Here is an 11,873-nt window from a genome sequence, read left to right as displayed (position 1 = left end):
TGTCGAGAGATTACTGAAATTGTTATGGCTCCAAAGTTGAGGAGAGAGAATCTGTTTTTGTTAAAGGTACTTGTTCAAGAGTTCCTGACAGAAATGAAAGATGTGTTTGGATGTGTTATTACTCCAAAGTGTCATTACTTAATTCATTATCCAAGACTGATACAAATGTATGGGCCCCTGCGCTTGTTATGGTGCATGAGATTTGAGGCCAAGCACCAATATTTTAAAATGGTTGCCCAAAACTGCAGAAATTTTGTAAACATTGCTACAACACTGAGCAACAGACACCAGTTCAGACAGTGTTGGGAGTTTTGTGGGAGTATGCTGGGTGAATTTGAGAAAGTCCCGGGAAAAAGTGTGTCCACTCCATTTTTATCTTTACCTGTGGAGCTGCAGAGAGCCCTGATGGTCAATCACAACCTCTGTAACGTAGATTTACAAGAGAAAGCTATCCAACGTGTGTATGAAGTAACAGTCAACAATGTGAAGTATGCTGTCAGAGATGTATTTGTCATAGATCTACTGCATTCTGAGCGTATTCCATTGTTTTGGCAAATCAAGTACATCTTTAACATAGACACCATGTGGATCCTTTGTGGGAAAATGTTGATTCCTTTGTCCTATGACCATCACTTTCATGCATGCAGTGTCAAGGTTGATAAAGAATGGACTTTACTGAAACCAGATGAAGAAATGGACTTTCAAGCAAATGACACTTACTCAGTTGATGATTGTTTATATGTCACAGTTAGACATTGTGTTTAAAATGAAATGTTGTAAAATGTGAAAATGAAAAGGATTTAATAAATTCTGATAATTAATATTAATTCTGTGTGTGTGTATCATTATAGTCAACGATTGTACCCTGTCAAAGCCAATTTTGTACCCTTTTTAAAGGGTACATTTTTGTACTGTTAAATAAAGGTACAAAATTGTCACCACGGGTACAAAAATGGTCTCTTAAAGTACAAATCACAAGGGTACAAATTTGTACCCCATGCAAAGGGTACAAAATCTGTACCCTTGAGGGTACAGCCCCAGTGACAAGCCATTGTACCCCTAAAGATACAATTATGTACTTTCTTTTCTGAGAGTGTAGGTATTTAACATCAACAAAAAAAATTGTAAATTTCATGCATAAGTTTAACTATGATTATTCAATATTTTTCGTGAAACATTATTAGATTGTATTATTTGAGTAAATGTAGGCAAATTAAATCAGATGTAAATTTAAAAATCACAAAGCCAACGGTTTTTTAATCAGCAGCAGAAGAAACAGCGCCTCTTGCAGGAAGACAAACAACCTCAAAACTCCTCAAAACTCCTGGTAAGTGTTGAGTTTATTAATATTCACACTTGTTTTTAATGAAATATTTGATGTGTCCTTGCGTAAACAACTTAGGTGTATTTATCTGAATACTTTCGGAGTCATACCGTAAACTGGGTACAATAACAGCTTTCTGTGCACATACTGCTAGATTAATCATTAATATTTTTATTTTAGGTATTTATTCAGGTCACCAAAGTATTAATACAGCTGTGCTACTTGAAATGTGTGTAAAATAATCATTTCTGATCGTTTTATTACTGCATAATGTGGTTGTGTAGACAAACACGTGTAAATCTGTAGTGGCTGATAGTCAGGCGATCCGAAATCCGGTCCTCAGTTTCGCTTCACCCGGACTTATTAGACCTTTCATATGGAAGCGGAACAACACAACAGAGCTTTACAGAGCTCACACGCTTATTTACATTTATATTAATTATCTCTTGACTCCATATATGCCTATGCTTTATTTTCCTTTTTTTGTGTTAAGGGTCTCGCACACCAGTGGAGATGCGATGCGCTGCGTCTCGTGTAGACAACTCACAGTTTCATGACACCACACCGGACGTTCGTCTTAAATAGCGCGAATTTAATCAGACAAAGTTTAGTTCCAGATATAAAATATGCATTCGTAGCCTTTGTAAATCGTTACAGATTTGAGACAAATGTGTTATTTTAATGTTAAACTAAGTGGCGCTCTGTGGCAGCGTCCAGAGTCACAGCGGACAGCCGTTAAAATAAAGTTATCTTTGTTGCAGGTACAAGTGCTGGTGGTCCACCTGTCTGGGTTCAAGAGGTGATTCTGCATGCTGTGAATTTGAGAGACCTCTGAGTTTATTCAGCTGATTGTTTTTGTAACATGTACAATGTTTGCCATTTTCAATAAAATAACGTATACAAATTGCTTTGTTTATCATTGATAATTGATGGTTCAGTATGAAATAAATTTATAACATTAAGTAAATAAAAATAATTTATTTTATTTTAATAATATTCACAAAATTTTCAGCTACATCTAAGTTACATTTTTAATGATATCAACTAAATTTTTTAGTCGACTTCACTGGGATTTTTTATTGATTTGCTTTTATATTTTTTATTCCATCTACTCAGTTTAATTTGTGATAGGAAATTAATGTAATTACTGAAATCTAATCAATTTCATAGCTTTCAAATTTACTCAATTTTTTTAAGTGTAAAAATGCTTCACCAAAAATATTGAGTAGATAATAGTAATAGTTTTTACAGTGTACTTATAATGTTTACCTGCCAATTATTAATTTTAATTTGCACAGCTGAGCATGAGTGAAAATAAGAAATGTCAGAAAGTTCATCAGTTTGTTAGTGTGTTAATCAAAGAAATGTTTTAAACATTCTGGAAGGAGCCTGATTAATGGAGTCAGGTGTTTTATATAAGGAGACCTGCTCACTGCTACGACACATTATGCTTGATAAAGTAGTCCTGCTTCAAATGTTTTTAATTGTGATTTTTTTTCACATAATATAATATAATATTTTATATTTCTTTGCTAAAATAGGCCGACTTTTAAAATTACAACTACAAAGTTGATAAACAGTACAAGAATCCCCTCCCAGGCGCAAGGATACAGTTTCTACTGGAGCAGCAGGAGTCTCTCATAACCGTTACACTTGTAATTTATCGCCAAAGTGAGGTGAGCTGACCCGACCCAAACCGTGTGGTACTATGCAATGGAAAAGCGCCATAATATTCTAGTGTTTGCTAATCAGAAACATGTCGCAGAGACCTCAGCATTAAATTGCAAATAAAATACAGACAATAAAAAAGTGAAAGAGACATGATTGTCTCTGCATTAAACCCCTCCACTGAGTAGTGAAGCCATCCACAGCAAGTCATGAACACACACAAATGCACATACACACACATGCACATAGCAACTATCACTGCAACACCCCAACAATCAATCACTTCCTCCCAGCTGTGGGACCTCCAATCTGTGTGAGCTTTCTAAAACCTTTATTTAGGCTTCTTGATGCCATAACATTGTTGTTGACATTTTATATGGCATATACATTACACACCATGTCTATAAAATGCTTTGTAGAAAGTGTCCTAAATCTGATCCTATGATTATTCCAATAATATTTCTTAGAAATTATAGGTAAGAAGGGTGACACTCTCTCTATTTCCCCTAAAATTATGACCATAGTATGAACACACAGTGAGTATGGCAAGCCATTTTAACTTTTATTCGTTGTGTTCTTGTTATCAACAATTCAATTTTCACTAGTTAAAATTTTAATTCTTGACATCAGAAATTACATTTCTACTAGTAACAATGGCAATTCTTGATATCAACAATTACATTTCCACTAGTTACAATGTTAATTCTTGATATCAACAATTCAATTATTGATATCAACAATTGAGTGACAATCAAATTATTGATATCAAGAATTAACATTTTAACTAGTAACAGTTGAATTCTTGATATCAAGAACTCGATTGTTGATATCAAGAATTGAATTGTTGATATCAAGAATTGAATTGTTGATATCAAGAATTGAATTGTTGATATAAACAATTAACATTGTTACTAGTGAAAATGTAATTCTTGATATCAAAAATTTAATTTGAATGGCAGCCTATGGTGACATTTCACTAGTGAAAATACAATTACAGATATCAATAACTTAATTGTTGATATCAAGAATTGAATTGTTGATATCAAGAATTAAATTGCTGATATCAAGAATTAACATTGTTACTAGTGGGAAGGTAATTGTTGATATCAAGAATTGCCATTGATACTAGTAGAAATGTAATATCTATCTGATATCAAGAATAAAAATTTTAACTAGTGAAAATTGAATTGTTGATATCAAGAACTCAACGAATAAAAGTTAAAACGGCTTGCCATACTGTGAGTGTACCGTGACTTTACATTGTGACCATGATATGAGTCACAGATTGTGACTCATACTACGGTCATGATGTGAGGTTATGGTACACTCAAAGTGTGCTAATCATGGTCATTATGTGAAGTCATGGCACACTCATACCATGAACTCAACATTGTGAATTCACAATAAGCTCAAATATGATTATCACAGTATGAGAACAGTGTGATGTCACTGTGATCCTCCAGTATCCACCTTTTCCTAGTGAGATATAGGAAGTAGAATGCTCTACTCGTGTTGTATTGTATTAGTTTCCAGCCTTTATACAAAAATATTTTGGAAAGTATTACACAAATCATACATTTGTGTTTAAAGGTAGTAATGTTTTGCCATTTTAGGTTTGCTGCCATGTCATGGTGGGGACCCCCCATAAGACTTGATTCAATTCGAGCACTGCCCCGATCAGTTTTGTAAAAGCGACGCAAAAATCTCAGGGAAACCTCTTGTCAAGTCTATAAAATTGCATTGTTGCTGAGAAAATCAACAGATGTATGTGTTATACTGTTCTGTATTTTCAGATATGAAATTAATATTTAGTTTACTAATATTTTACTCTAGGACAGTACATAAACAGTTAGCAGTAACTATGACTATAAAAAGACTGGTTTCTTGAAATAGTGTTATTGTAAAAAATATTATTGCGAAAAAGTAGTTATTAATCATTGTTATCATTATATAATGTAAAATGCAAGGACATATTTTCTCTATTTTCTCATTATTTATGCCACCAAACATGTTAAAAGTGTTAAGTATATGAAGATTATACTTAAATATTTTTAAATAAATGTTTATCTTTCCCAGTACTTGTTGCATTGTATGAACAGTAGGTAAGCAAAGGAAATTGTATAGAAGTGTTGCACACAGCAGGCTTTAAAAAAATCTGAAAAAAAAAATGGGGGGCCTGTGCCCCACTAGGGCTTTATGTCTAGTAACGCCCCTGGTAAGGAGGTGGAGGACACACATGGTGCTGTGCAACAGATCCTAAACTGAAGAAGAGGATCACTTACAGTAAATAAAAATCTCAAGTAGGATCAGATTCACACGTTATAAAAGGAGAACGTTTAGTGATTGTCAACTGACCAATCAATTCATAAATCAGCAAAGTACATAATAATGCAATGGATACATTTTTATGACACAACAAATATGAATAAATATAAATGAATATTTGATCATTAGGTAATGAAATCTTTGACTTGTTAAATCAGAGCTGCACTTAAAACAAACAGAAAAGACATTGTGTATGGAGATTTGGAATAGGTGGTGAAGCAGTTCCCTTTAACCCCTTTACACCTAACAGCGCCACATCACTTTCCGTGTTTGAACTTCCTCATGTGAGATGCAATGGAGCCGGAGATCTCAGAAGATTTCTTGTTCTGTCCAAAATAATCCAGAAATTGGCCATCAGGTCCCACCAGGTACATTATGATGGTGTGGTCGACCTGGATTTGTAAAGAAAACTAAATTACGACATGTCATTTCTGCATTATATTAACATATTAACTCTGAATGGGTTCTATCTAGTGTGTATCTAATGTTTCTTTTATATAAATCAAACTGCATGGCAAGGGGGTGGTTTCCCAGACAGGGATTAGACTAGTCTCTAGATGTGCTTCAACAGTAAACACTTTATTAGATTAAAAACACATCTGTTTAACTCTGCATTTACTGAATGAGCACTGTGTTGCTTCTCAATTACTGCACTTTTAACTCAAGTCACTTTTACTCCTGTTGTATTCTTTTTAACATTTTAAACTGTCTGTATTAAAATCACATTTATTTTCTTTAATTGTTATTTTAAATCCTCATGTATCTTTGTTTTTATTGTGATTTTATCATGCATCTCTTATTTTTACATTTTCTTTTTTCTCTTTTATATATTGTTTTCTCATTTCTATGTAAAGCACTTTGAATGACCTCTGTGTATGAAATGTGCTATACAAATAAACTTGCCTTGCCTAGTCCTAGACTAAAATGAATGTAAGAGCTTTCCAAACTGAAAACAACTTGCACTGACATATTTTGAAATACACCAGTGCCCTTTGTTTTGCCTCAAAATGCACACCAGTAATGTTTTATACAAGGTATGTTTGTCCTGGACTAATCTATACCCTGTCTGTGAAACCCCCCCTAAATGCTCACTATGTAGTCGTTGTCTTCATCTTTAGGGCCCTGGCTGTAGTACACTCTGTAGGCTCTGGACACTTGATCGATTTGAGAAGTCGTGCCTGTTAATCCAATCAGCTTGGGAGAAAATTCTGCATTTGAGATATGAAAGATTAGAAAACATCTCTATGAAGAAATCACGTGGTGTGTTTAAAGAAAAAAATTATACATTATGATTTTACTTGCTCACCTTTGACATATGCTGACATTGCCTCTGGTGTGTCTCTATCAGGATCAATTGTGATGAGGATTGGTGTTAAATTCGGAAGGGTCTTAATTCTGTCTGTAACAGGAAAGAGTAACAAAACAATAATCATTTCATGTACACATTTAATACAGTTTATAGAATGCTGAAAGGGTTATCATATCACCCTTCTATAAAATAAGATCTGGGACTTTAAATAATTAACTATAAATTAGGGATAGTGTGCTTTTTACTCCTTGTTTCAAATTATTATCCATTTTAAAACAATCGGCCGATGTCAGATAGTGGGAATAAATGCTTTTATTTGCCGATACTGATCAAAGGCCGATTTATTGGTGCATCCTTAAGGGACATTAACATTATAATGATAACTATAAAAATATTGTTTAAAAAAATAGTCTTATATTAAAGAGAAGTTCACACATCAACTATAATGATAAAGATAAAATGAATGATATCGTTGGAATAACTTTTCTGAGGGGGGTTCTAACTGATGAACGATAAACCAATGACAGCCAATCAAATTTACTTGACTCCAAAGTAAACGCTAATTTGAAATGACACGGACTGTGGAGAAGCTGAGGTCCATTACATAAAATCACCTCAGGTGTCCAGCGCTGTTGTAGTGGCAGTGAAATTGACTTCATATTGTTTTTATTCTACACTAACTAGATTACACAAACTATATTCACTGTTTAGAGATACGCAAAACACAGTGTGTTGAGAACATTTGCTGGTTATAGCCGCTGTAAATGCAACAAGAACAGCATATTTATTCATTTAATGAAATGTGAACAATTACAAACATTTTATTCAAGGAAATAAGCAACATTAGTTAATGCCATTGAAGGTAAATGATTTGCGTGAGTACTGCGTTGATCGGCATCTCTGGCCCGGCAAGCTCTTGGTTGCTAAATGCTTCCGTCTTTTTAATGTTGACCTCAAGTCCTACTCGTCTAGCCCACTTTGCTGTTGTTTGAAGTTTAGCTTGCGATTTCTCTAGATTTTTAATATATATAAAGTTATCATTATCATCCGGTGGTGTGGACTCTATTGTTGTTATCGTTATAGTTAACGTCGTTATAGATGTTTCAGCAGTAACAACATAAACACGGCTTTTGTGGAACAAATGTAACTTCCGGTAAACTCTGCACAGAATCAATAACTAGATTACCTTTGTTCAAATCATAGCTAAAGCGTATCAAAAACTAGACAGAGCAAACGTGACTGTGTAAAATGTGTACTATATAATGTATATAATCTTAACTACAGATCTGCCGCCAAACCTCCCTCCACATAGCAGTTATCCATGATCGCCATCGCTTCTCATCTTTAAAGGTAGGGTTTCACATTTTGAAAAATGCTTACGGTAGCCGCCTAGCAATGAAATCACGATCCCACCCTCCAGTCAAATCGCCATCCAATGTCACGCCTCTTTCAAAACACATGAACACGCACAGATCAGACGGTCACATCTCATGTCTCATTCACCAGTGAGAAAACTTTGCAGTACAAAGTGAATAACATTACCAAAATAACCAACATAAACAACTGGTTTACATCAGAATTAGTTAAAGCACACTTTCGGTTGTGTCGACGTAATAACTATATTGTTACGCTAATCTGTAAACAAACACAAATTTCATAAGCAACACAATGTTTCATCAAAGTAGAATATCTGAATCCATCTCAATACAAAGATATCACGTACCTACCTTACCAAAATAAACAGTGCAACGACCCTTTCAGAGCCTTTGCCTCCTGCAGCTGTTCGCATCTCATGGTAATGCAGTAAAGTTAATTTGGGTTTTAGCTCTTTGCTGATCCAGGCAGTTTTTGCTGTTGTTGTTATAAAAGATGTCTTTCGTTTTGTGGCTCATGTTTAGGTTGTCAATTCAGCAGAAAAGTTTGCCATTCTCTCTGTTTACATACAGGAGGTAAGCGCATGTGAACGCGCCGATGACGTATGGTGTCTGCGTGGACTTGCTGCGCGGTGGGCATTCAAATTACGCAATATCCATTAGGACCGAAATCTATAATTGATTGAACATTTTTTGGTCCTACGCCTTTCACAGATGACATAAATTTCTACAAATACATTTAAACAACTTAACACAGTGATTGCTATCAGGATGTGAGGAGACTTTTAACCAGCATAACTAAAAATGTTTCAGGATCAAATGTGTTACCGTACCTTTAAGAAACCAAAACTTTTGTTATTTTTGACGAGGTATTTGTTCCAGAGTTCAGTTTAGCCATTAGCCAGCCCATTAAACAAACAGAGACCTGAAGTAAAGTTCCGTCCGGACGTGTATCCGCTAAAACCGTCTATAGTTATCGTTGTAATGTGAACAGCTCTTTACTTTAACTCTTTCACCGCCAGCGTTTTAAAAAAAAGTTGCCAGCCAGCGCCAGCGTTTTTCATGATTTTCACCAAAGTTTAATGCCTTCCAGAAAATGTTCTTCTTTAAATAAATAAACATACAATATACCAAATGAAAGAACAGACCCTCTGCTTTCAAACAAAAAAAAACGTTTCATCCGTGGTTCTTTTGCAATCAGCTTTTGAATATGGGTAGGTTTTTGCAAAAACACCATATTTTGAGCAAAAAGCAAAAATAATTCCATTTTTGTGACGGACTTTTCATAGAGATCCCATTCAGAGCGATCTTTAAAACAGACACGGACATGCAGCAGCTTGCCATAGGGCAATACTTCCGGTTTTAAAAAGTTGCGGAAGGGCGCCACCTGGTGGATAATAGAGGTATTGCGGAAAGACGGAAAATCTCGTCATTGGCGGGGAAGCGTTTTCTCTTAATTGACGAGATATCTCGTCAATGACGGGGAAAGAGTTAGATGATACGTTACCTATCTCATCTACGACTTCAATCATTTTCTCCAGCTCATCAGGACAAATATCTGGACAGTGTGTAAAACCGAAATAGATCAGCACCCACTGTCCGAGGAAATCTTCACTCTTTGTGGGTTTATTGTTGTGGTCTACCAGATTGAATGGACCACCAAGTGCTGGTTTTCCCACTGATTTGATTCTTTCTCTCTCAATCACTAAAACACCAAGAAAGAAATTATGAACAACATTTACCCACACATTCACCACTATGATGTTAACAAGTTTTGATTTTGAGCAAAATAAGGATGTTGTTTTATTATAAGTAAATTCTTCTTACTTTCCTCTTTTTCTCTCTTGAAATATTTCATGCCAAGAAGTAGACCTCCTCCCAATGCAAATGTAATAGCGAGAGATTTCCAAGTAACGGGCTGAGGAAATGTTAAAACATCACAAGTATGACCCAAAGTCATTTATTCATCTGTGTCTATCAGGAATTCACAAATAATTGCACCCTTTATATGAAGTAGAAATATATCAGGATAAGAATTCAAACCCTAGCATGTTTAAACCTGCAACCTTAAGCAGCAAGTAATGAATATCTGAGATCCCTGTTCTTTTTATCTTGCCTTTGAAAGTTTATCGTTCTGTCCATTTTATGACTGAAGATCAGAGGCTAGTTGCGTAAGTTAAGACTACGCCTTAAAGGGATAGTTTACCCAAAAATGAAATTCTGTCATTTACTCACTCTCATGTTGTTAGAAACCTGTATACATTTCTTGAAGATATGTCCATAACCAAACCGTTTGTGATCCCATTTCACTTCCATTATAGGATAAAGAATCCATGAAAGTGAATAGGGCTCATGAACAGTTTGGTTACAAACATTCTTCCTTCGTGTTCATCAGAACAAAGACATTTATACAGGTTTGTAACAACATGAGAGGGAGTGAACAATCCCTTTTAGAACTAGTCTGAAAAACTACAGTAGCAATAAGTTAGGGCTAGGCCACATCATTGCGAAATTTTAGATACAAAAAAAAAGATACAGTTTTGGAGCCATATAAATGGATCTTACGCCAGATTTCCTGTTGCTGGATTTGTTCTGTCCAGATGAGGGTGGTGGAGGTAAAGTGGACAGTGCCCTTATGTTCATCATATGGGACACACATGGTGCTGTCCAGCACGTCCTAAACTGAAGAAGAGTACCACATATGAAACTGTCAGACAAAATAAGATGAACTATGCATTGAAGATTTTATAAAATGATTGAATGACTATGCAACTGATATTTCTTCTAATGAATTAATAAAATGTGCCATTGTTACAACTTAAACAACGACAAATAATTCATATAAAACAGTGACCTACCGGTGTGTTGTTGCGTGACCGCACTGCGCATGTGTAAACTGCTTTTGTGTTAAAGGAATGCGAGTTATAACATTTACTGACACACAGTGATCTAAACATCTGACAACGTAAACTCTGCACACTTAAACCCGCTGTCAAACCCATCGTCCTGACATATAACATCACGTTTCCTCGAGACGGAAGTAAGTGTCGGGTTATCGCAATGTGAATGTGTACATTATACATAGTAGCATACAGTTTACTGACCTTGAATCAGCTGTGACGATTTAACGCAGCGTACTGAGCGGAGGATGGGACGTAACAACCATACACAAACTGACCTGGGATCTGCTTACGGGTATGAACGAAAGACAGAAGTGACGTAACGCATAACTTCTTCTACGTATAGTTGCACTTGCGAGAAAAGAGCGTTAGCGACATCTAGCGCTTTAACTTTAAACCTAAAGTAACGAGTACTGCAAAAAATAACTTTCTTACTTAGTATTTTTGTCTTGTGTTCAGTACAAAAACAAATGTCTTGATGAGCAAAATGACCTAAGAAAAGTCTAATATAAAACCAAAAGTGTAAAATGTAAGTAAATCTGTGCTTAAAACAAGCAAATAAATCTGCCAATTGGGTAAGAAAAAAATTCTTGAAATAAATTGACTTTTTTTCTTAAACACCATTTTTCTTGTTTTAAGCACAAATGTACTTAATTTGTATATTTTTTGTCTAAAAACTAAAGTTAGACTTATTTTCTTAGGTCGTTTTGCTCACTAAGAAAGTGCTAATTTATTAATAATATGTATTTACTAACTATTACAAATACTTTATTTGCAATATGTTTTTTTTTCCCTTTATTGAAACAAATGATTCAAGTCATATAGCAAGAATGTTTCAAGAAGATATAACTCAAAGATCTTTAGACAGAATAACAGATCAAAAGAGAGGGGGGGATTATAATGAAAATAAGTTAAATAAACATAAATATACCAAAATAAGTAAATAATTAAATAAAATAATAATAAAAAAGAGT

At 34.8% G+C, this 11,873-nt stretch overlaps 1 protein-coding gene across 1 annotated transcript; it reads right to left on the bottom strand.

The window, feature by feature from the left end:
- Positions 1-3,021: 3,021 nt before the first annotated feature.
- sco1 (synthesis of cytochrome C oxidase 1) lies at positions 3,022-11,107 on the bottom strand. The gene is made up of 7 exons (XM_065263303.2): positions 10,858-11,107; positions 10,565-10,681; positions 9,827-9,917; positions 9,507-9,704; positions 6,624-6,716; positions 6,410-6,525; positions 3,022-5,709 (listed from the first exon to the last, which is right to left on the bottom strand). The coding sequence occupies exons 1-7, from the start codon at positions 11,080-11,082 to the stop codon at positions 5,575-5,577; spliced, it is 975 nt and encodes a 324-aa protein (XP_065119375.1). The 5' UTR covers positions 11,083-11,107; the 3' UTR covers positions 3,022-5,574.
- Between the last annotated feature and the right edge of the window lie 766 nt (positions 11,108-11,873).

The sequence above is a fragment of the Paramisgurnus dabryanus genome, chromosome 3 (assembly GCF_030506205.2).
Source record: "Paramisgurnus dabryanus chromosome 3, PD_genome_1.1, whole genome shotgun sequence".
Taxonomy (NCBI): domain Eukaryota; kingdom Metazoa; phylum Chordata; class Actinopteri; order Cypriniformes; family Cobitidae; genus Paramisgurnus; species Paramisgurnus dabryanus.
The sequence above is the reverse complement of the archived record's forward strand: the minus strand, read 5'-3'. Positions and strand labels throughout refer to the sequence as shown.

Bases quoted from the DNA above. Each gene is read 5' to 3' on its own strand.
- sco1 (XM_065263303.2), bottom strand. From the start codon at position 11,082: ATGTATAATGTACACATTCACATTGCGATAACCCGACACTTACTTCCG. The intron at 10,682-10,857 runs GTAGGTCACTGT...ACTCTTCTTCAG, and splicing joins GGTCACGCAACAACACACCG to TTTAGGACGTGCTGGACAGC. The intron at 6,526-6,623 runs GTGAGCAAGTAA...TCTCAAATGCAG, and splicing joins AATGTCAGCATATGTCAAAG to AATTTTCTCCCAAGCTGATT.